Raw genomic sequence first — 26,609 nt, forward strand, 5'->3', positions numbered from 1 at the left:
TCTTTTTTTCTTATTTTGTAGGTCTGATCATAGAGTCCAAACAGTTGCGTATGGTTTTGGTGTGTAATCTTTCATAATATTTTTTTTACCATCTTTTGTAATTTTTCATGAAAACTTAAGAATTACGTTTTCAACACTGTTGAGGCGTTTCCAGGGAGTTGAAGGCCCTGAATTCTATCGATATTTTAACCCTGGTTGTTTGTATCCTCTTAGTCAGAGACAAAATGGGAGACCCTCTCCATCATGAGCACAACAAGGCTGAGTAGATTATCATCTGTTATTGTGACTAACCAATAGGCATGCACACAATGGGATAGAGTGCTATGGCCTTGGGTTGAACAAGATGTTATGTAAGCATCCTGATAGAAACACAGAAAAGCGTGATGAGCTTTGGATACAGCCTTCTCCTTCGAAATGAATTTAAATCAAAAGCATTAAAAACCACTGGGTTGTGTGAAGATGTACTGCACTTATTACTGTAAGTGATAAGTGCAGTACAGGTAGGCCCCTTATTCATGAAAATAAAACTGTTGTGCTGAGTATGAGTATTTTTTTTCTTTAGCCCTTCTGAATGTCAGCGTAAAGTGAACGTGATGTGTTGCTCTAACCCATGAAAATAATGTTTCCAGGGAAAGCAACAGTTGCACTTTCATCTTTATTTACAGGTTATACTGTATGATGAGCAGTTTTTCATAGTGAATGTTAGACAGTCATTTTGTAGTTTCAAAGATTCAATTTCTGGTGGTTGAAATCTTAAAGTCATCATATCATCCATATCATCTGTTCACATTTTTCCCACAGTTTAGCCCAATCAAGTTGTCATATTCCATGACATTACCATGCTGCTATAGAAAAACCAAGTGTTGAGATGTGATCATTTTGATAATATTAAAAAAATAATGATGGCCAAAGGCTGTACCTTTGGCCATCATATAATCCTGTTTTAATATTATCAAAATGAGACAAATGATACACCTAAATCATTAAGACATGCTCTCCATCTGCAGGGGTGTTAAATGTATACGGGTGCAGTAAATGGACTAAATGGCTCCTCCTCTGGTGTGGTGCTTTGGATGCCATTAAAACACAGAGACAAGATTCCATAGCTGATGGTTGTTGTGATGGTGAAGTGTTCCCTCGGGACAGTCCATTTAGTGACAACGGGGCCTAGCACCCTATCCTCTTTCTGACTCACGCATCGGGCTACATTAGAGCTTTTTGTATTATCTGTGATCTCTGTGCAGTAAAGCGTCCATTTTACATCTCCTGACAAAAAAATGGACCGACAAGATAATATGGCTTCTCAAACTAAGATATTTTGGAAACTCGAGTCTGTGATGAATGGGGGATGGCAGAGCATTGGCAGTGTTTTTCAGATGACAGTTTGGGCTCTGACACAAATTGAACTACAAGAAAGGTGAATGGAAACAGAGAGGCCACCTTGAAGGTGAAAATACCAACAACACTTGCAGTGCAACATCAGGATGCAATGAAGGCCACATGCAGAAATGCATATGCTTTGTACTACAAAGTTAATCTCTACAGCTCTAAAAGTATTACTGGAATTTTTAGGGCATTTGGAATTCTGCCAGGGGAACAGCTAATATTGATGGCAACTGTGTAATGATAGGGAGATTTACTTTTGATTGAAAAATGCATCATCCTGTAAGTACATCCCAAAGCAGATAAATATTTTGGCATCTGCATCCAGTGTGTGTGTGTGTATTTGCATGGAAGCATTTGTGTTGTAGCTTTCTCGCAATTCAGTTGTTTTCCTCACAAAAAAGTAGACACATATTTCACTATCCCTTTAGTTTAACTTATTTGGCCTGCAACTTGCCCCACTCTTCCATTTTGGCATTTGTTTCCCTCATATGTAATCTGTAGTATCTGCATCAGTGACTTTGGGCTCAATTATGTTTTGTGTTTGACAAAGCCGTGACCCTAAAGAAAACATAAAAGCCTCAGAAATAATACCAGAGCTGAAAGCAGAAACTCCCTGTGATCTACCTTTGGGAGTGGAGATTATACCTGCTTAACATCAAGCAGACCAAATACCATATAAAGAGGCTATGAAATCAGTCAGCTATATTTCCCCCTAATCACAGTGGTGAGGTTAGATGCTGGCAGTCGAATCATAGCCACAGTTCAGGAGCATGTGAGAGCCTCATGGAAAGAAGTTGACTGAGCTTGACTGTTAAAAGCTTAGAGCAAACTGAATTTCTAAATAATCCTTATGGTTTATTCAGTCCATATACAATGGATGATTTACTGGACCAGAACAGTTTAGACAGAGCCAGATAAGTTGTCTTTTTGAACTTTCTTTCAACTCAGTAAAACAAGTTTGAAAACATGAATGGAGGATATTATTTATATTTTGTTGATGAACACACATTTTTCTAGTCCCACTGTGTTGAAGGCATTGTTTAGCTGTAAATATCTTCAATTACTGGACTAATTTAAATTAGATAAGATTAAATTAAATTAAAAAGCCATGATGTAAGACCATTCCAAACATGTTCCAAACAAAGATGTATGTCTGGTCCTTTGATCTTCAAGAATTTGGCATTTTATTATTTCATATATTATTACATATATATATGAACAAGACATATTAAGTGCAGCATGTTGCCTAACTGCACATTACCCTTGGACTAAAATGTCAATCATTTATCACATCGGCTTACTCACAGAGTCATTTTCCTCTAAGGCCAGTATTTAAAGTGAGATCCACCCACGATGCAAACACAATCCACATAGTTTGGTAGGTTAAATGCAAACAGTGTGAGGGTAAAAGCCTGTTTAGGTGTACAAGAGGTGATTGATTTGGTGGTTTGTGCCCCCTTGAGGTTGACGGATCTGAATGCCCACAAAGTTGAAACAGTTCACATACCTCTGCAGCTGCCTGTCCACAGAGAGAAGGTTTCTGGCATCTCATATCAAGCCCATTCTAGTGGTACTGTCCTCTATGGTGACTTTTAAAACTTTTAGTAATGTCAGACCACAAAGAGTGCTTCCTCATTTTTCATGTAGGAAACTTTAATAAAGAGACCACCTGGCCTTATACTGAACGTGTCTTTTCTAGTTTCAGTTATCTTGATTGTTTAGTTTTACTCATCGCTGCAGCAGCAGCATTGTGAAATCTCAGGAACAAGTTTCAAAATTTGTTGTGTTGTTCTACTGCTTTTTGGATTTTTGCTTCTGATGTTGCTTCACTTTGGTCTGAATGCCAGACTGCTTCTTGTATCCAATAGTGCTTACAGTAGATCATTCTGCTCCCACAGCTTGATGCTAACCGAGTGGGGCTGTGACAGCATATGTGTGGGTTGTAAAACTGGAATGCTAGTGGAACTGGGCATCTGTGTGTTCAATGATGCCATTACAGAAGACTATACCTCCCCCAGCTCTTATCTAAAGATGACACAACACATCATCACAGCCAGACTCACACATGTCACTCTGTCTGTAGAGAGAATGGGTGCCATGAAAGACGAAATCATTATTGAATTTTTTTAAAGCACAAATGTCACTAATCTAAGCCTTCACATGCCAGTACTGTCACTGCCCACTATGTGCCCAATCTTTTTGATTACAAAAATGAAAACCCTGGGTGCTTTGTAACAGACTGCTGTTATTTATGTTGTGCTGTATTGTAATATACTCAATATATTTCACGCACTTCAACATGACACTACAGGCGGATGCTCTGTTTTGCTTACTACAGATATCTGGATCAGGTTTGTATAATATAGCTGTGTAACACTAATTTCACATGAACGTCAAGGACCCTATAAGAATTCTAAATTGATGTCAATAAAGGTAACAACCTGCATGTATTTTCTCAATGTTATAAACACACACAGATGAATAGGTTTCTGGAGGTAGGTCAGTGCATGAGAGCTCAGGTGCATCCGTGATATGGGGATGCGCCAATTTGGCTCAAATTTGTGCTGTGACTATCGAACCAAGTGGATCTAACCTGACATATCTCTCTCTAGCTTGCTCTGTGTGTGTGTGCGTGTGCGTGTGCGTGTGTGTGTGTGTGTGTGAGATAGAGAGAAAGAGAGTATGAAAAAGATAAACAGAGACAAATATGTATAATCAGAATAAATGTTCAGTATAAGCCATATAGATTAAAAGTAAACATCTCAAATAGCAAATAAGTAGAGGCTTGTCCCTCTATTCCCATCCTTCATGTATCTAATTATCAACCAACCGTGAATGTCTCCCACTGACAAAATGCATCCACATTTCCACCATGGGTTAATTTCACAACAACGGTTACAGTATAGTGGCCATTTAGTATTTTCACATTTATCTAAATTACCTCTTCCATTTCAACTACATCAGTACCTCCAACTCCTGACTAGTATCTCTGGATGGTCAGAGTCTGTGACAGCTGCTGTGACATGGCTGCAGGGCAGAGAGAGATATCTGGCCCTGGGGACAGAATGATATGGACAGTGTATGTGTGTGTGTGTGTGTGTTTGCCTCTGTTTAGACCGGTGTAATTTACAGTATATGATGAGTAAGGCCAAAATATTCATTCATTTTCAAAGCTGTTGGTATGTAGACTATGTATACAATGATATACAATTGAAAAATAGAATGTGAGGACAACAGTAAATGGGCTGTACACATACACTCAACCACTCAAAGCACTTTATAATACATGTCACATACACCCACATTCATACAATGATGGCAGTGGCTGCCATGTGAGGTGCCAACTGCTCATCGGGAAGGAACTAATCATTCACACACATTCACACAGCCTTCAGGAGCAATTTGGTGTGCAGTATCTTGCCGAAGTACACTTCGACATGTAGACTGGAGGTCAATGAAATAAGATTGAGGTACAGTATGGCCAACGAAAGTGCTTTGCAAATTGGATATAGAAGTATATATTAAATATTACAAGTGACTTTTTTATATACAGTCTACGCTTCCTCTCTTTATCTATACTTTAGTCAGGAGTGCTTGCTGGCTTACTCTACTTTGAGGAGTGCTGCATGGTTGATGAAGCATCTGTCAATTTATGCTGAGCCTCACTTGCCACAAATAAACACATGATGGTATTTTCAAATCAGACACACCTCATCTTCCATTCATGTCACACTTAGGTAGCAACAGCTGCAATCTACTTTGATTGCCACAGTCAAATTTTAATAACTAATGTTTAAAAACAGATACCAGACAGTGGCTGGTTATCATTCTGAGTGAATGAGTTCATGAGGCCGCAAACATAAAAAAACAACAACAATGCAACAGCTTACCACGGCTGTAGCCTCATGGGACTTTAAAAGTGATAGTGCAGCATGTTCACTTTCTGTATGCCTGTGGAATAAATGTTCGGAGGGGAATTTGGGCTAATGCACCATGACAAGACGACAATTATGCAAGCACCTGCTTGTTTCCACTGCACCTGCCACTCTCCTCGGTACTCACTTCTTTGCCCCCTTCAGCTTCATGTCATTTTAAATTGGATCAATTAGATGTATTTTTGTTTCTACATTAGTTTTTTTGTGTTACTGGACCACAACATTTTTCTGGACAGGGACAAAATTTGAACTACCCACTGTATCAGCAAAAAGCTCTTCCCATCTTTCAATGAATATAACAACATATGAGACATGCAACTTGGATGAAAGATATATTTAGCATATAAAAACTTGGCAGATGTGAAAGTGTCCTAAGGTCAGTCAAAACAGAAGGCAGAACAATGCTACTGAGGACGCAGCTCTAACAAGCACCAATTCTAATCACTTCGTTTTTTGTGCGGATTATTTATTTATTTATGTTTATTTTCCTGCTCTCTCCTGGAGTAGCATTAAAAGAGATTGGAAACTTGCCATCCAAGCAATATGTGTGTGTGTGTGTGTGTGTGTGTGTGTGTGCGGGGGAATAATGTATAAGTGTATTAGGGAAGTGTAACAGCATAAAGTGTTGGAGAGATGTAACAGCAGTATCGCAGTAATTTATGAGACAGTTTGGGACAGGCTAACCCCTTTACATTTAAGATATATTTTTTCTGAAATATCCCCTCAAGGAGTCATTTGAAAGAACCAAAGCAGGAGCATTAGCATACTTATCTAAGGGTATTGAAATGGGTACTAGAGCACCTTAGAAAGGACAATTCAGACAACAGATTACTCTCCCTGGATTGGTTTCAAAATATGGTGAAAGACTTGGAAACCCACATATATCATAAAATAACTGGTACAGGTTGCATTCCTACTTAATCTCCTTCAGTAAAACACTCAATAAATGTATAAAATAAACATATCAGATTTCTAGGCTCCATTTTGGGGGATGAGGATATTTAGTGTTAAATTGACTGGGCTGTAAGAGCCAGTATCCCTCTCATTTAAGAAGACACTGACGGAAGCTGTCCTTGGTGCTGATTGGTGGTTTGTAATGCAGATGAAAATAAAAGAGCTCTCCAAGGTTCTGAAAGCCTGACTGGACTAGGCTCATGCCTGCGGCTCATTTAGAATTCCAAATAGATCTGTGTGGTATCAAGGAACATATACACACACACACACACACACACACACACACACACACAATCTCCACCTGAAATTATTTGTGTAATTATTTATACAAGAGTTGCCTTGAATGCACTGTAGGAAAAGTGTCATTCATGATTACAACTTTCTTCTATAGACCCTCAGTGTGGTCACTGATACTGTATGAATAGTGTATTTGCTCCTCGCTGGCTGGTTTGGGACCTCGGGATGTGACCTTAGGTCTAATTTTGTGATCCCATGCATTGCATTGTGTTAACTGCTGCATCACATAATTTGGCAGTAATTGACAAAGGGCTTACACCAGCACCCAGTACTTAGACCATCACCATCTTAACATAGAATAATTTTACAATATTAAAACATTTCTTTTATTAACAATAATCACGTGATATAAAGCAATAGTGTGCTAGCAGTAAAAAATAAAACCACCATTTTTCCCTGTAGCACCAGGCTAAGCACCCCCCCCCCCCCCCCCCCCCCCACACACACACACACACACAGTCTATGCAGCTCTGCTTCCGCTTGGTGAAACCACGCATGTGTTGCTCCCTACTGCAGCAACGTGCATCAGTTCCTCTCTGACCCCAGCGTTGATCTGCATTCAAACTGAGGCTCCGCTGCTTTTCTCAGCTGCTCGATATTACTGTAGCTTAGAGGGGGGGCTTCGCCGTCTGAGGCATTTTTAAGGCCCTGCTAGGCAGTCGATTCGGCAACAGCAAAAAAACAAAACAAACACACACAAAAAAAACAAGCGATACGAAATCCAAGCATTCGGCTCGCATCGATTTTGTTTTGGCTGCTTTCACTCCACCGCACGTCCGCCTCGGGTCTAGATTTGCAGACCCGCTCCTACTAACGTGCGTAATGTATGTAGAGAGGAAACACAGTAAATAGACGGACACGTCCATCTGCAATAAAGAGGAAACGAAGATGGTGATGATGGCTTCACCAAATGTAGCCTCCAAATGCTCGACAGCAATGGCGAAGCCTTCCCTCCCCTTGAAGCTGTTTCTCTGGGTGTTTATTGTCGTTAATCTCCCTACAAGGTAAGACATCGTTGTGGGATATTTCCTCTAAAAAAACATGATTCTGTGTCGGCTCTGTTGGGTAGCGTGTTCCTTATTTTAACAACGTATCCTCTTGCTAAACCTAAAGCCAACATAAACCTGCTGTTAATGGGAATCCTGGACGATTAGGTCGCTGAGTGGAATCTAGTTTTAGTAAAAAGCCTTGGCATGTAGTGTATATATCACGGGTATAACTGTGGTTTGACGTGGAAGTGTGACATTCATTTTTTTTTGTGAGACACAGCGACACATGCATCGCATTACTGGGAGATTTTGTGTCCATTTTTATTTTATTTTTTACAGAAAACAAAAGAACTGCTACAGACTGCCTTAAATATTTGTTGCTATGGACATCAGATGATTTAACACCGGTTATTTTGCAGATCACCATTTGTCCAGGATCCCTCACAATCTGTCCGGCGTTAGGAATAGCATAGTGGCAGGCTAATTTGCTTGCAGCTAAGGCTGCATATAGTCTTTGCTAAGCTGTCTTTAAGGATCAAGTCAATTCCAAGAGCCAAAGCCTCATTATGGAACGCGTGTGTCGGATGTGGCTGAACTAGAATAGCCATATGCAAACAGTATTTTGAAATAAAGGCTACTTGAATATGAATCGGCTACGTTTCATCCCACGTATTTGAAATAAAAAAAGAAGCAATTCAAAATGGCAGACAATCACAAAGGGAATACAAGTGTAAAGGCACAATAAGGACAAGGATAACATATGAACTAATCTTTGTCTTGCGCAAACACAAGCACGCACGCAGGCATTCAGCTTGAACTGAGGTGCAGATTTGAGAGAAGCTGTTTGGTTGTCCCTGTCAAGACATTATTCTCGAGTACTAAGATAAGAATAGTCAAGAGGAAGGATGGCTAGGCTCCTCGCATGGCTTTCGTCTTGTGCTGCTGGAGGGTGAAAAATGGAGGAAGATAAATCAGCCGACATACAATCACTGTCATGCTTATGGCAACCTCAGGGCTCCCTGCCCAGCTTACATTGTCAGGCCTGTGTGTTTCTAATTGTGTGCACTAGTAGTGTTCACAATATGCTTGAGTAGACACAGCACCATGTCCCATTGAACTGCAGCCAGGATTGAGAGATATGAGCAGGTTATGGATACTTCTTGAGTGTGAGCTCTTTATGTAAACACGTGTAGAGGTAATAATATGTGTGACTCAAACCTGTGTACTGCATAATGGTTAAAAGACAGGTATTGCTCTGTAAGTTGCATTGAAAGTAATTTGTGATTCAGACTTACATAAGACATCTCTCAAGGCCTTGGACATGCTTTCAGTAATCTCTGCTACTTTGTGACTCATTGACAGTTACTATGTGTAGTGATGTCAAACATTAACCCCGACGTAAAGTCACTGTTTTACACCAAAGGTATCACAGTATTGAGGTTTGGCGCCACAACCTGTAAGTAGACGTAAATCATGTTGTTTTGGTATAGGCCTATTATTCCATCAGTAGTCAGTAAGTAGGCTTCAGATGTAGGCCCAGGATACACTGGGAGAGGTTGTAAACCATGAGATCATAGGCATGACAGAAGGAAGTGATGTCAGAGTAAGGAAGCTCTCCTCAGGTCATCTATTAGGGTTATTGTTTGCTGTTCTGCAAACTCACCTAGGGCAATTGGGTTGCAGATGAAATTTATTGCATAACAACAATTTGGGACACATTATAATGATTTTTTAAAACTTACCTAGAACATATTTTGATATTATTTTAAAATCCCCATTGATCCACAAGAGACTATATTGGTTTTATGAACGAGGACACTGGATATATGTACATGGGGCATTAGCTACAGTAAATTATATTTCAGGATTGTCATTAAGTTTAAGCTTCCATTAACCCATAGTAGTTTTTAGTGACATTTTTAACATTTGGTTATATTGAATAAGAAATATATTTTCCTCAAATGTATAATTATGCATTTGTTATGTAACTCTTAGGTTATCTGGCCATTAACAATGTATTTTCTCCATAGAAAGTAATGAAAAATTCTCAGTACGGCACATTTTCTCTAAATCTTTCAGGGTTTTGCAACAACACAGCTTTAATAATTCTCTGATGTTATTGTTTTTATTTGAACTATATTCCCTCATCACCAAAAATTTCAATGTTAAACATCTGTAGTTGATTCAATGTGTCAAAGTCAGTGATGCAGGACTTCTATAGGATAACACAAGCAATAGAGTGCTACATTTAGCTGTGGCTTAAGAAAAATATCCCATAACAAGTAACAGATACCTTGCCAACAACATATACACCCAAACAGTCATCTGCAGTTGGCATAATTGTAGTATATAAATTAAATCTGTCATCAGTTGCTTAAACATGAGACTACTCATTCTGCAGATGTAATTTTCAGGCTAAAGTTAGCTCACTAGCAAGAATATGGTATGGGCATAGTACATTAAATGAGGATGGTACATAACAGTTATCACAACTGATAAAAATGAAAATAGACTTTTATAGACGTATTCTTTTGAGCTGCCATAAGTGAGGATGATGTGGGACAAATTACACAAGATAAATGTTATGCCAATTTTATGAATTCAGTCCTGTCCATCCTACCACTTGTTGCATTCCAGTTATCCCCATACTGCATTAAGTCTTATCAAATGGGCAGTGTTTATTGTAAGTGCTGTTCCATCCCTTTAAACAGGAAACTACAGTGCATTGGACTCAATCAAGCTATCATACACTATCTGTGTCTCGTCATCATTTGGAAAGGGTTGGGATGCAATATAATTATGACAAACTGTCGATCTGTCATGTATCCCATAATAACTACCATATGTATTTATTTCTCAGGAATTGTGAAATGCAGTTGATAGCACACAAATCTCAGTGTTCTTTTTCCTATGTTGATTTAAGACAGTTTGACAGGACAGTAGAAGATGACAGTCAATGCTTGTAGCTGCCTCCTGCATTTTCAGATGGAAAATAGTGTGGGGGGCAGCAATAACAGTGGTTAGTACTCCCATTTACTCAGCCCAGTAAGAATCGCAATCAAACTGAAGTAGGTTCATGGCTATTGGCACATAAAATGCCTAAGACAGTGTCCTATCTAAAGTTTTTTCACTGTGGCCATCCCTGCTGTCTCAGCCCCAGTTCTATCTTTATCCAGAGAGATTCTCTAAAGAGAGACCTAATTGGCTACCCTTAATCCAAAAAGGTTTGTGCATTCCTATTTAAAGGACACAAGTACACAGCAGGTGCATTTAGGATCCTAAGACTAGTCCACCAATGTTTTGTTTCGTTCTGTGGTAATACATATGATCTGCTTTTGCGTGATGGTTTATTGCATACGGACCTGTATTTGAGAACTATAACTGCTGATGAAACACAATTTACATCTTTAAATGCTCACAGTTTTTTAATTAGTAAAAAGTCGCCATTGTACTCATAGTAGAGCTTGTGAAAGGAAGGTTTTAGCAACAACCTGATGAGCAAGAGTGGTTTGTTGTGCTGTTGCTATTGGGGAAGGACCAGTTTCATGTCAGTTAATAATAAACATTCCATTTGGTTCTTTATTAGCTGCAATTTAAACATGCAAATATGGTAGCTTAAGGAAACTTGCTGTGATACTAATGGTAGGCACATAGCCATTTCCATAGGTGATCCTGCTATCTTTACCCTCCTTAGACTTTCCTTTGAACATGTAAAACTCTGCAGGGGATGGGATGGTTCTCTGCTGCTTTGCATGAAACCTGAGAGGAGATTTGACTTGAGACCTGTCCAATAGCAGAGACAGAGTTTGACTGGTGCATATAGAGAAGATGAGGGTGCTTCTTGATGATGGCGCTAAATGTGAAGGGGTAGAATGCATGAAACAGATTGTCCTCAATGAGGGTAGCTGTGAACACAACACTTAACTCCAGCACTCTCCATCATTGCATCCACAGCCACGGACATACATATGCATGAAATACAAACACAAACACACATACTAGCGTGGACGCGCGCACACACACACAGGCGCAGAACTCTCTGTGGATCTTCAGGTACCGAATTAGTAGGCAAAATCTCAGATCTGCCTGCAGTGGAGAACACATGGCTCTGCCTTTGATGTGCTCTTCTTTGGAACATTTCCATATACACAGAGATACTCTGTGAGATGAATACAGATGATAAAATTGCAGCAACCTGAAAAATGAGCTATTTTGAAGTTCTCACACCCTTCTGTGGTCTGTTTATCTATCTGTTTGTCTGTCCATTTTCCGTCCATGCCAGACACAGAACTCCCTGGATATATTTTTTACAACATCCATTAAGGCATATCTATAAGTATCCACCTGAGTAAAAGAATTAAAATTTAATGTTTTAGGCACTTGTGTTATGGTGGATATGGATGGCACTTAATGCAGTCTAAGGAGTACTGGTCAAAACATTATTCTTTGCACCTAGCCAAAGAACACGAGAACGCTATCAGTGCTTCTATCATCGTGCTTTACCATGGAAACAGTGTCCTTTTTTCCTCACCATCTACTTCTTTATTATTTCATTCAGAAGTCTGTTTTCCTCTCATTTCTCTAAAGCCTTGCCGTAACCTCACAGCTGTTTTCAAGGTTGCTCTTTTATGCTGTTGGCCACCCCCCTGATCTGATTCAGTGACTGTTGGAGGAAGTTATCCAGAGCGCTCATGCTGGAGGTGCACAAGTTATCCAGAGCTCTCACGTAAACATTTTCCTAACATTTCTTCCTTGGAATCCATCTCTATTTGTATCTATCCATTCATCTATCACTTTTCTCCTTTGGACACAGCCTTGCTTCTGATGCAGTTTGCACCCAAACAAATCTGCTATTTAACAAAGAGCCGCAAATGCAAGTTTTCTGTCATCTCAGGCACAACTTACATGTAATTACTGAAGTAGGCTTTTCTTTAATGCATGTACACACATTGGTTATTGCACGAATAGCAGAAGATATGAAACATGTGGTTGATTGTACATTCCATTGGCTATTACCCAAGTTCTTGAACTTGGTCTTTCTTGTAAATTAGTTTCAAGAGTGTGCGTAGTGGGAGGAAGACATTTAAATTTCCTGTATTCTATAGAAGTCTGAACAGCTTAAAGACAAGAAAAAAAACTTCAAATTAAGAGCAATAAATGACAGACTGTCCTGTTTCTAACACTAAACAGAGGGGGAGTGGGAGTTGTGGCTTTGATATCAACAAAAAGGTGAGCTTGAAATTTACTGAGCTGCTGCAGTACTAAGATACCATACCATACAGATACCAGCAAATTGAATTGCCTTGTTCAAAATTGGGCTCTATACATCAAAGTTAAGTTACAGATGATATAAAACAGTATTAAGACAAGACATAAAAAAAGAAAGTGCTTTGACTAGAAGGTACAAAAAAAATTGGAATTCGTGCAGTAGATGGCTTCAGCTGGCAGCTGCGAACTGGCTGCAGTGGCTGCAACGTATTCCTTTGGGGAAATTGCATCAATCAAAATGACGTTTTTTGACCGTTTTGCTACCGACAGGCTCAGAGTGTCATACCAGGTGTCTGACAACAGCATGGAAAGGATCAATACAAATAACACCCCTTGTTTTTAACCAGAAAGAGAAGTCTAGTTCAAGGACAATTCTTACCCTGAAATCTTGTGAGAGTCAAGAAGAACTTTCCTCTCATTTCAGAGGGAGAATTGTCCTTAAGGAAGACTTTTCTTTCTGGTTAAAAATAAGGGGTGTTACCGGGTGTTACACCAGTCTGAGCCTGTCTGTAGCAAAAAGAAAGTGTTTTTGTGGACATAATTTGGATGGGCGCAATTGCCCCAAAGGAATATGCAGCAGCCACTCGACCAGTTCATGGCTGCCAGCTGAAGCCATTTACTGCACGGATTCCAAAATTTTTGTACTTACTAGTCATTTCGACCCCAAAATGTGTGAAAATCATTGAAGATCACGTACCTCCATCTTCTGTCAAGATCTGTTGCAACAAAGAATAAACCTTCATTCCAGACCTATAATTTACTAAGATCATACTTGTCTGTGGTAGAGTAGGAAAAACATTTACAGCTATGCTGTGTTTTTCTTTGTGGTCAGGGGCACTTCAGACATCATTATCCTTTCAGTTTGAGACATCTAAGGTGAAGAAGTAAACTCGGGAAAATTGGCTTGTCTTCTCCAGCTCTGTCAGAAGCTTGGAGGTCCTAAAAACCCACTTTACCATTTGACAAACAATTTTAACTTAGCTTTTATTTAAAGTCATTGTGGAAATGATTTATTCAAACTCTGGGCTTGACATTAACAGTACATGAGATTTTTTTCTTTTGTCACGTTTATACGGTGGTCCTGTGGTTAGCACTGTCGCCTCACAGCAAAAAGATCTGGGGTTCGAACTTTGGTCATCCCAGGCCTTTCTGTGTGGAGTTTGCATGTTCTTGCCGTGTCTGTGTGGGTTCTCTCCAGATGATCCTGCTTCCTTTCTCCGTCCAAACACATGCAGGCTAGGTCAATTGGGCGACTCTAAATTGCCCTTAGTTGTAAACAAGTGGGAAGCTTCCGGTCAGCGAACTGATGATCTGGTGAACACAGAAGTCCCTTAAACCTGAATTCTATCGAACTGCCAGCTAGCTCCACACACGGCTCTTAGCTCTACAGTCTCTTCCAAATATGATCATGTCCAGTGCCGTTGGTTGCAAAAACATGGCGGCTCCCTATCGGCCAAACTCAAACTCATTGCTTCAAATGGCAATCCATAAACCAACAGGTGACGTCACGATGACTACATCCACTTCTTATACACAGTCTATGGGTGTAAATGTGAGTGTAAGTGGCTGTTCCTGCCCTGCGATGGACTGGCGACCTGTCCAGGGTGTACCCCACCTCTTGTCTGATGCCAGCTGGGATTGGCTCCAGCCCCCAAACAACCCTGTACACGGGATAAGCGGTTGACGATGGTTGGATGTTGTTATCCCCATACTGTACCCCATACTGTTGGAAGCAGTGGGAAGACTTTGAAACTCAATTTGGTTTGTTTGTCACAGTTCCAAAACATCCTTGTATATCTTATAGTGTCCCTGTCTGAAACAAACTGTTTTAGCTCCTGTCTCTTTGAGGCCCACATCCCAAAAAGCCCACTTTCTTCTGATTGGCTAACTTCTGAAAGCCTGCCGAGGGGCTGCACCTAGTACTTGTGGCCTGCTCTGCCTCATCCCCTTGCAGACGTGCTCAATGGCATAGCAGTGGAGGTTTTGCATTTTCTGATTTCTAAATTTCCTGATGGACAATAAACACTAACTGCTGTAAACTATAGCTGCTATTATTTAGTTTGGCAGTTAGCTGTGCAGCTAGTGGTCCTATTAGCTTAGGTGACAAGGCCTGCACTGGGAGCTCGAAGCACCAGGAGAGTGTTCGTGTTTACACCACTAGCAAGGAGGTTTTCAGGCTCTGACTCTTAACCAGCCAACAGCAGCTATAGTTTGCAGTTGTTAGCAGTTACTTTAACAACAAGTAAAGCCATCTGGCCATCAAGAAACTAACTAGCCGAGTAGCTTGGGACGAAAGTAAACAAAAACATTGGAAACCTAGTATTAGTAGTCTAAAGCCTGAGGGTTTAAGTATTACTTTTACATACGTTTACTTCATTATTTACAAATTTGACAAAGTTTAATATGAACATCCCACACTGTAAAATTGATATACTGTATATAACAGAAAATAAGGCAAAGCAAAGTAGATCACCTAAATGTAACTTTTTGCTACAATAAAACCCAATTCCTTGAGTCCATGTCTCAGTCTCCAGTCTCATTGGTCAATCAACACTTAGGGCCTGATTTGCAAAGGTTTGCATGAGTAAAAACGTGTGCAAACTTGCTATTACCAGCAAATTAACCCGCAAGCTGATCTACTAACGGTATGCACAGAGAATGACGCATTTCTAAAGTGCAAAATAGCACTTGTTGTTCATTTAGTACTTTTGCCTTAATGAATATACAATTTGGGCCTGTCAGTTTTATTGTGGGAGGGTAACATGTAAATACCTTTATTTACTACACGCAATGTGATCTAACAAGCCTAAACGCAATTTTATGTGAGTGCAACAGCATCTGTATTTAATATGTTTAAAAGGAAGGTGCAAACCGCCGAGTGCTGCGCAGAGATGGCTGCTGTTATTGTTGGAAACACAGCCGTAATCAAGGAAGATGTAGCGAAATTAACAATATTAGATAATATTATTCCGTGTCCACTATATAGAAATACAATTATTTTATTTTATTTATTCCCGGACTATGTGAATTGAATTGAATTAACATTCATGCCAATAAAGCAAATTTCGTTTTGACCTGACTTCTTTTCTCTGGGAGATGGAAGAATTTACAAAGTGGTGTGGCACTGCGGAGAGCGAGTGGCGTATGGATCACGCGTAAAATTCATCCAGCCTGTTCACAGCGCGTCGGTCGTAATAGCAACACAACCCATTGTAGATATCAGAGAGGGAATGGGGCGTTGGGGCGTACAGGGCCAGGGACAGGAGATTGCGGCGCGACCGGGCACGTTGCGGATGGAATTGTTCCCTCTGGCTGGATGAAGCACATACGATACATACGATTTACACATACTCGGGTAGCACTGAACGAAACAAACAAAAGGTTTTTACGCAGTGGCTGCACCTCCCCCCACTCACACACACACACACACACACACACACACACACACACACACACACACACACACATTTCCACTTTCCATGGCGGAAACCGTTAAAACACGCAAACCCTCTTTTAAATACAGCCATCTCCATTGTGTTTGCTCCTGTTGTCATCTACGCAATAATTCTTATTAATCACCCATAACAGGTACTAAAATTGCACATGCAATATTTTAGAATGCACAAGCAATGTAGTGCTCGGGATGTTAGTAAATCGGGCCCTTAGTCACTAAGAACACAATGAACTGTAGTAGGTACTGGGACGAAGCTATGAAATGAACAGAAATCTGGATTTTGATTAAGACCACAGCAACATACTTCAAGAGGTTTGACACTTTTGCACTTTTGTGATGAAACACCACAAGGAATGTGAGGTCTGATCTTGGCATTCAATTTCTATAGCCTTGTATTGCTGTGCATATTCTTAAGATATGAAAGACACTGTCAAATATAAGAGGTTTAAAAGAAGTTACTTTGACTCACTTGCTGACCTGTCCATTTTGTCAAATTCCAACTCCTATTGAGTGAAAACTGTCTAAAGACAAAACATCTCACTTTGAAGGAGTGATTCTTAAGACAAGAAGGAATTCATGAGTCTTTATGATGAATCTGTGCAGGTAGGAAATTAATGTTCAATGTCCACTTTACTTGCTGATTAAACTTACCACATTACTTTAAACATTAGCAACACCTCTTGATGAGGGAAAAGTGTGTACAAGGCTGCCAGGAAGACAAAATAAATGATGAAAGCGATGTGTTGCATAGATTACAGTGGTGGTGGTGGTGCAGACTAATATGCACTGATTTAGGTTCCAATGAAAATAAACAAAATAGTGTGAAACTCAGATTTTGAATTGCCTCATTTAAATCATCTAATGGCATATCCCCTCAGAGATTTCCCTCGGCCAAAAGCTCTCTATAAATCTATTTTATATCCTCTTAAATTAGCATATATGTATGAGCCGTGTGTCATTTCCAGGCTATGATTGTTTTTTGCTTTTGTAAAACTGAGAACCACGGGATTAAGCGGGGGAAAAATCAAGATGCCATCTCCATGCAGGAAATGCCAAGATCTCAAGCAAATAAGTTCAGCCCTTTAATCTCATTTTCACATCAGCCATCAGATAGCACAAAGTTTTATGTGATCTGAATATATGATGGGATTGGTCTTGAAATACTGGTCGGTTCTTCACCAAAACACCACCCTAATTGGTCCCAGATGCGGATTAAGTTTAAAATAATTGACAGAAGTATCAATGTGAATAAAAATCAAAGAGGCATGTTTGAGGAGACACTTTTTAAAATTTGAATTATAATATATGCACAAGATGACATTGCTGCCAGAATTTCACTGTGAAAGAAAACCGTATATTATAGACTGGTACATAATGTGGATTAAGACCTTTGAACCACTTTCTCTCGCTGTATCTCGCATCTCCTAATATTCCTCTATAAAGAAAGCAGAGCACACAAAGAAAGATACTGCTTTCTCTCTTTTTAAAAGAACTTATTGATTGCATGCTATTTTTCTCTCTCTCTCCTCCCTGCAGCTCCTTCCAGACTGATGACGATGATGAAGTGTCTAACAAGACGTGGGTGCTGACTCCCAAAGTGTATGAGAGTGACGTCACACACATCCTAAACAGCCTACTAGATGGATATGACAACAAACTCAGACCTGATATTGGAGGTGGGTGCCGATTTTTCACAGATGATCCATTTAGTTATAGAATCACAAAGAAATACGCCCACGTTTATGGCCAGTTTTGTGCAATCATACACATATGTGCACTCATTAACTGATATAGATGCTGAAATCCACACACTTTACCCATTAACTGTAGAAAAATAGGGACATAGTGTCTGTGATGTCATGTCATGTCTATTCTTTAAAGCCTGAGGCCTGCCATCTTCTCACTTTTTAAAGACAGATAATCCACGATTGTGCAACGGTACGAGAAGCCTGAAATGCTCATCAATGAACCAACTATCCCCAAAGTAGACCCCTATTTAATCTTTAAAAATCATTCTCAAAATCCCTCTCTAAGACTTTTTTTCTCCTTTTTGGAGCCAGAGTCAAGCTGAAATTAGAGGAATTGGAACTTAAGTCGCTGGTGCAAACTGAAGGGCATACTTGCATACTATAAAGAACACATCTAGTGACACTTAATACTACTAAGATCAAGTTTTCAAGGAGCTACAAAAACAGCCTTGTTTAGAATGATGACAACGCTCCATCGTCATTATTAGGGCGGTTCTTAAAAGACATTTCCCTCAGTGAAGATCATCATTACTGGAATAATTTGTTTCTCACACAACAACAGCATATGAGTAATGAATCTATTGACTTTACTTAAAAAAGACTTGCAATTTGACATTAACACCAGTGACTCGTGACTTCACTTGGACTCTAGCCTGATGCCTTGGAATCACTTGATATCCTTCCAAAGTGTAAAGATTAAAAACGATGTTATAAAAAGTACCCTTCTTCCTGAAGACAGATATATTTTGCAGTAATCCAGCAGCAACCAGTCACAAACACAAGGGAAAGGTGTGTTTGGCAGGCTTCTCATTTTCAGCCGGCCCCAGGCATCACTTTTGCTGGTTTGAATGACACATTCCCCGCAGCTAGTTAACAATAATGGTGTTAGTTACTTGTCAAAAGGCCAAAGTAAAACGTGGCTGTTTTGAAATATATATATCAACTTGAGACTTCATGGCTAAGACTTGCTACTTGTGACTTGCAGCTAGTAATAATGTTAGTCATGCCACTTGATATATGTTCGAATATATCTGCTGCAAATTGTAAAATGATAAGAACTAATAGCTTTTTAGGGGAATGAAATGAAAATGGTAGGCCAGCTTAATGGCCTGTGCATATCCCCAACATCCAGGCTATATATACGTACATTCTATGAACAGGCTGTACCCATACTATCTGTGTGTTTTGCAGTGTGATTTGACAGGCAGCCAGCCTACTATAAAGTATCTGGACCTGGGTTTATACACATACATGTGTCATGGTCGGGGATGGCACACCATAATGGTCCTGTATGCCTTGTCTTGTCCATGTGAGAAGGAGATAAGTAACTTAATCCCTTCATTTTGACAGCTGGGCAGGGCTCCATTGTCTACACAAGTGCACATACATCCTAAAGTCTGTCACGTCCATCTGCAAGAGCAGAATAGGGAGATATTCGGTGCCCTGGAATACTTGATTCATAGGTCAGTATTGCAGGGAAAACTGGTTAAAGTCACTATGTGTCACATACACTTGTAGAATAATAAAGATCTACCACTCTCGCTGTATGCTAGCAGTCAATTGCTTCCCAGGGACACTGGGTAGTGTTGTATTAAAGCTGCAAACGACAAGAATAGTTTGAAAGAAATCCCCAGTCTAATCAGTCTATGTTACAAAGTTAGAGTTGAGACACTTTGTATTTGGCTTGTTTGCCTAAATTAGGTTTTGTGTCTTGTAGTAGGGTAGACCCACAGAAAGAAGCAAAACTGCATCCTGCACCCTAAACAGCAGCAACAAGGTGCTCCTTCCAAAGAAGAAAATATTGAACGCTTTTTTTCTATCTCTGCCTAAACAAGTGATCACCAACTGATGAGACAGCTTTAATTGATCATATCTTGTGCAGTTAACCAGTTAACGTTTGCAGTATTGCATGATTTCTGGGGATAAATTACAAGTTTTCAATTAGGTGTTCATGCATTCAAAGCCACCAACATTTAAACTTGTTTAAATCAACCATTTTTGGGTTGTTGTTTTTTTAGTGTGTGTTTTTGTCCGAATTGGAATGTGCTGCAGTTTTGGCCACTGCTCACTCCACTTAACAATTGTAGTAGAGTAGGCCATTTGTTTGAGGTGACAATAAATGATCAAGATGGCGGTACCACTGCTGGCAACTGACAGCTTTAAAGCCTTACTAATGGACTGACAAAAGTTATGCCACAAGATGAAAGCAGCTGAGTAACATGATATACAGTATATTGTAAATCCATTACACTCAGCTACATTTGTGGTTTCTCCATATGCTGAACAATGTTGCATATAATGCGGCACATTTCATGAAGGGCATCATCATTATTCTTAAGACTTTAGAAGTGGGCCTGTGCAGTAAATTGAAGAGCAGCTCAGATCTGCTTTGAGGTGCAGCTTCAGCCCAGAGAGCTGCTGCGTATCTGGGCGGCTGACTGCCACCGTCTTAACCATCATCTTCAAACACACTATGATCTCGCTCTCTCAGCGTTGGTCTTTCAGCTGCCAAGCTACACAGCTACAGAGGGTTTATAATTAGCTGGCTATACTGTCATCTGATCCACCAACCAACCAACCAACCATACCAGGGCATAGCGAAGTTTCACTCCTCAGAGCGCTGAAATGCTGTGGATTTAGATTCATCGCTGATTGTGCCACAGCTTCCCTTTGAAGTCCATTGTGGTGCTCATTTAATTTTAATGCCCCTGGTGTCTACTGTACGTATGAAAGCTGAAGCAAATGGGATCGAGACATTAAGAGAGACAGAAAATTTTAAAATCCTTAATTCTTAATTCATAATACATTCATGGGATTGATCAAGGTCATTTTTTCATAGTATTTACAAATATGGAGAGCAACGGCAAGGACAAATAGTGATTGCGCAGTGAGTTTAAGAGCGGGTCTGTGAGCTAATTTGATCAGCTTTTTACCAGGATGCCTGTGGTGGGTGTATTGGCATGTATTATATTGTATGAGACAGCAAGTTAGAAATTTTAGCACAGCCACTTTATGTTCATTGGCATCCCGGAATAATGTCTTCTTGGCATCTGTTTGTGCATTTATGAAAGGCATCCAGTTGGCTGTATAAAATAAGACAAATTAGTTGTTATTTATTAAAATTCTATTTATGCCATGCCTGTAACTTTACTTGTGATGTTACTAATAATCCAGTCCAGTGTTACATATTTCATACATCGCAATGCAATAATGTGCACTACTATTCATAGCCACTCAATGATATATCTGGACCAAAAGCAACATTTAATAATTGAGAACATTATGGGAGATCAAGTGTAAACAAGTAAGAGCATTGTGTGTGTGTGTGTGTGTGTGTGTGTGTGTTCATGAATGGTAAAGTGTGTGTGGAGTGGTAGGGGTGCAATGCACACTCACGTATGCCTATAAGTGACATGAAAAATGGAAGCAACTTGCACTCATTCCCTTCCTCATCTTTCACACTCACTACAGCTCCCACATCAAGCCCTGAGTCTTAACCTGACTCTCCTCTCCGACGTAACATCCAGTCATCCATAAACATACACATTAGAGTGTAGATGCTGATCCAGGCTGACTTAGAGGATCTGACAGAGCATGGGTGTCCGTTTGACACCAAGCTGTTCAGTTTCCTGACCCATAATGTGTCTGATGTCTGTCTGTCCATCTCAGTAAACCCGTTTAGGCAGTAGACACCAAGTGGTGTAATGCATGGTGGTGGCCAGATGTGTGAACATACAGGTGCACAAGCAGAGAAAATTCATTTCCACACGTGAAGGTGCACATGCAGCAAATTGTGTGTGCACTAGTTTTCTTACAAGAAATTATCCTTACTTAAAAAACAAATGTTTAATAGTTTCTAATGTAACTGCTGTGGGATTGTTATGTATCATATTAAATTTTTTTGGTCTCTTATGGGCCACAAATTGTAAATCTGGTCAAGACAAAACATTAATGAGGCATGTTTAACCTAAAAGTCTGTCTCTGTGGGAGTGCCGGGCCCCAGCAGGTCTGTGAGAAAAGAGAGTAACTGATTAGCTATCAAGAGGACCTCACAGGCCTAAAGCATGGAAGGACAGAAAAAGGGATGGCTGGGATGTTGCAGAGGGCACCAAGGTATTCGAGTAAATGGGTCAGGAGTTGGCCGTAAATACAGACAAAGTGTGGTTCTCTGACATTGGCAGGAAGCCTGTTTGAAGATGAAGTTGGCCCTGTAGGCTCTGGTGTAGTCTCCTCACAGACAAAGGAAAAATCTGAGCCAGGGTTTCTATTTCATCAGCACTATCAGATGTATCATAGACCTGGTGAAATACTGATAATGTAATACAGTGTCGTAAAAGTTGAACTGAATCTCATTAGAAGTAGCAGTAATGTGTTAGTAAAACTAAATACAGCAATAAGAATAATAGCGAGGAATCATGAGCAGTTATCACTGCAATTATTCACTGTAGATTTGTAAAGACATGTTGGGTATTAACTTAAATATTCATTTTTAAGCATTTTAACATATACATTACATGTTAAATGTATTGGAAATGCAATCTATCAGTCATGGACCTTCATTGGGCCAGAAGTTCACAATATTTTCTTTTTTTTAAAATTTTCATTCATTTTATATTTTTACTCTGATATTTATATTTCTTTATATACCACTATCTTTATTTATATTTCTTTTACCTTTTGTGCAATGTGTGAATTTCCCCTCGGGGATCAATAAAGTATTTCTGATTTGGATTCTGATTTCTGATTCTAATATAAAATCTCCAGCATCTTTATAGCCACAGGCTGCAACAACCAATGCAACATCAAACAGCAAATTGCAAACATCTGACTCAATAACAACATAAGTAATTCATTGTAAAAAGATCCCTGGCATGAGACAATCACTATATTTCTGAAGATCAAAATCTCAAGTTTGTTTTGTTTACATTTGCCTTTATTAGGAGTGCATTGGAATATCGGCAAGATATGTTATGAAACAATGTTTTACTTGAGATACTTGCTTGATATTTTGTATAGTACTATATTATTCCCCTTCTCCCTCATTTGATCTGTTATTTTGCTTTGCCCATCTTGTTTTGCATTTGCACTTTTCTATTGTATTAAATGGATCTTAAGCGATATTGTTTCTTATTTTAGGGATGTAATTTTGATCAATTATTGATGGTGTTTGGTTGCTTTTTTCGATTGGTTGTTTCAGCCTGTGGCGTGAGTATAAAGATGTATAAAGATGTTGTTTCATATTGTAAATGTGATGCCTGATAAAGCTCCATGATTAGACTTCCACTAAACTTAATGCAGACAGTGTGCAAGAATAGAAAACTTTCCTTTGCACATCCTACTCACCTGCCTGTCTGCTGTGTATTATACAAAACATGATTTACCACTGAAAGCTATTCACAACAACGAGATTATTTACCTCTTTTCCTTCATTGATGATGGTGTTATAGACAAAACTGACAAACAACTTCCTGAAACTTGTTGTGCATGATATGATAAATTTTCCTTTAAATGTTTTTTTCTTCCTGTGCTTCTTTGCAGTCAAGCCGACAGTGATCCACACAGACATGTTTGTCAACAGCATTGGTCCAGTAAATGCCATCAATATGGTGAGAAATACCGGAATATGATGTTAATGTGTCATTGCTGTTATTAATAATATAGCCTGAAACTGCACTGTATACCTATGTGAGATTATTTATTCCCAAATTTGTGTTCACCCTCTCTCCATCCTTAGGCAGGTGAGAGTATAATGATCCTGAGAGTAGCTCTCTCTCTTGAGCTGGATTCAGTGTCTTAGTCAAGCACACTTCAGCAGGGCAGATGCTTGCTGTCATGGAGGATTGGTTGGTCCACCTAATCTCTATGCTGCCCCACTGCCCTTATAGTGTAGCAACACAATGCACGTGTCAATCAGCTACTTAACCACTGCACTGGCCTTTGCACCACAGTGGATATATGCAGTCCATGTAATGCATATGTTTGCATTAAACAGCTCTTAATTAGAATTAGAAATACTGATTAACAGTTAACCACTTGTGTTGCTACACACAGTCGCGTATTTGCAAATGGCTGCATGAGCTGACCTTAGATGTTTTTCCATTGTAATTGCAAAGAATTGCATCAGCAACAATCTGAGGTGTCACCTGTTCAGTCTCTTTGTGGGTTGTTCTAATAAATATACCAATGTGTGATTTTCCTTGGATATGGCTTGAAGACAAGGCCTTTGATCATTTCTGTCTGTTGTTGTGACAGAGAGAGAAAGTGCCGCATTCAAATTGTGTAGTGGTTGTACTACATTTAGTTGTGTTGCAACTGCAGTGCTTTATTTTCATTAAACATTTCTTTAAAAAAATAAAAGCTTTATTTTCTTTGAATACCATTCTAATAATCAACATAAGAGCAAGAATGACTGTCCTTGTTGGAAATATCAGTCTTGGTCCAATAATAGTTTCTATCTGTGTCTGGATGATTGTTGATTTGGTCTTTTTCATTATACCAAGTAAAGTCGAAATCACAGTATTTAAAGTTAGTGCAAGTTGCAGGCTTGTACTTTGTAAATATTACACCTTTGACCAATTTTATTGCAATTTTATTAAAAGTGTGTTATGTCTGCAAAGATAACTTTGTGTAGCATTTGTTATATTTCTCTTACAAGAATGCACATCAGTTTCAGCCAATATGAGTGGGAGAACTGTTTATTTGTACAGTGTCCAAAAATCATATCTGTCTATGCCTATTTATTAAAATTTGGAAAATTTTAAAGTTGAAAATGTTGGAAATGCTAAATGTATCAACTGTCAAATTAAGCCAGCAAGACCCTACCCCATGGAGACCCTACATAACACATCAATTTGATGTTATTAAAACTGAGGAATAGTAATACAATGCATAGCTGTCGTGCTGCAGTGATGACCAAAATAGGGCAGAACAGGTCATCGGATAGTGGAGAGGGAAAATGTTTGTAGGAGAGAAAGAAGCATTAGAAAAACCTAACATCAGCAATGTTTTATGTGTCAATGTTTTCTGTTGCATGCTCCCGCTGAGAACCCACTTCTTTTGTAATTCTGCAGAACAGTCTGCTCTACATGGTGGTGGCGTTCCATTTCACTTAGTCTTAGCTAAAACACCCACTCTCAATAACCGCAGTCACAGTGAAGCTGGAAGAGAATCATTGATAGGATCAGTTAGAAAATGTGTGTTTGAGCTCACATTAGGGAGTCTGCATGCATGCGTGTGTGTAATGGGGGCATTCCGCTGAAGTGTTGACGGATTACTTCATATTCATATGTAATCAGCGTGGCTGGGCCAGTGCTTTAAGACTATGACATGACAAATGCGGTGAGGTTGGTAGATTCTCTAAAGAGAATCTAAGCATGAACATAATTCTGAATTATGCGTTAGGAATTCCTGTGAAATGGCAAAGTTACAACTCATGTGAGAGAGGAGGAAGGGATGGGGCAGACTAACAGAGAGAAGAAGAGGGAGAGATCAAGGTGTGAAAAAGAAAAAGAATTATAAATTGATGCTTTGGAGCCACTAGAGCTGAGCGGTTCATAGCTGTTCTTAGAGGTGTGCAGCAGTTTGAATTGAAAGAAGTGCGATTCTGTGAAAGATTCCAGACTATATATAGGTTAAAGGAAGAAAAAAAATGAAGTTTATCCCACTCAGCAGGGCCCAGATGAAGATCCTAAGGCATTCAATCTTGCTCTCATCATTGGATTTCAACTGTCTGTCTGTCCTTTGTGGGGGGGAAAAAGGATGCTGAAAGGATGGGAACGCTGCCTGGTGAAAATGTTGTTTTTTAAATCTCATTTAGGACTCTTTGGCATGGATTTAGGCTTTATTGTTGGGCTAAGCTTTGTCAGGAAGTTAATACCTCTTGCACACAAATCCCCTGATTTTTTTTTTCTCTCCTGCTGTACTTCACTTTGAACCTCTGGGCTCAACCATTCCAAATAACAAAATAAATAAGAAAGACTGATAGCTCCCTCTCACTCACTTTCCCCTCTCACATTAGACCGCATCTCACTTCAACTCTGCACGTGCCTCTATCGCCTATGTTTTCACCTCTCATATGTATGTTCGAACAGACAGTCTCTTACTGAATAGTAGACAGAGTGTTTTGTCAGGCTCAGGACAAAGTGCTGCCAAAGCAGCAGGTTAAGAGGTTAGATAATACTTGAGCCAAACAAGGGAAATTATTAATTGCCCCGTTGAACATTTAATTTTCAGGTTGAGGGCGTCAACATGGTCTTTTTCAACAGAATTCTTTAGTGTGGACAAAAGGACTTCTTGGCCTGAATACACACTGTATCGTCTGAGGAAAATGTGCCTGCAAATGTGTTGCAGCCTTATGTTTCCCCCGGCATAGAAAAGTTCCCTTCAGACAGAACAAACAGAGGAGTGCTTTTGCAGCCCACATTTCGATTTGATCTCATTGCATCTCACAGTTAAAAGCTACACATTGGTGACAGCCCTGGTGGCAAACAATACTGTTTGCAAGCTTTTCCTGACAAACAGAGACTTGTATCTAGCGGGTTACATGTTCAGCTTTTAAACTGAAGTTAAACAAAACACA

At 39.5% G+C, this 26,609-nt stretch overlaps 1 protein-coding gene across 2 annotated transcripts in view; it reads left to right on the top strand.

Annotated features, from left to right (window-relative positions):
* Window positions 1-7,217: 7,217 nt before the first annotated feature.
* Window positions 7,218-26,609, top strand: part of gabrg2 (gamma-aminobutyric acid type A receptor subunit gamma2) — a 46,235-nt gene continuing 26,843 nt past the window's right edge. For both annotated transcript variants that reach the window (XM_046039631.1, XM_046039632.1), the window contains exons 1-3: window positions 7,218-7,576; window positions 17,820-17,959; window positions 23,570-23,637. In XM_046039631.1, the coding sequence (XP_045895587.1) occupies window positions 7,461-7,576; window positions 17,820-17,959; window positions 23,570-23,637 (324 nt within the window). In that variant the 5' untranslated portion in view covers window positions 7,218-7,460. The remainder of the gene's footprint in view (window positions 7,577-17,819; window positions 17,960-23,569; window positions 23,638-26,609) is intronic.

Source organism: Micropterus dolomieu, linkage group LG23, assembly GCF_021292245.1.
Source record: "Micropterus dolomieu isolate WLL.071019.BEF.003 ecotype Adirondacks linkage group LG23, ASM2129224v1, whole genome shotgun sequence".
NCBI lineage: Eukaryota > Metazoa > Chordata > Actinopteri > Centrarchiformes > Centrarchidae > Micropterus > Micropterus dolomieu.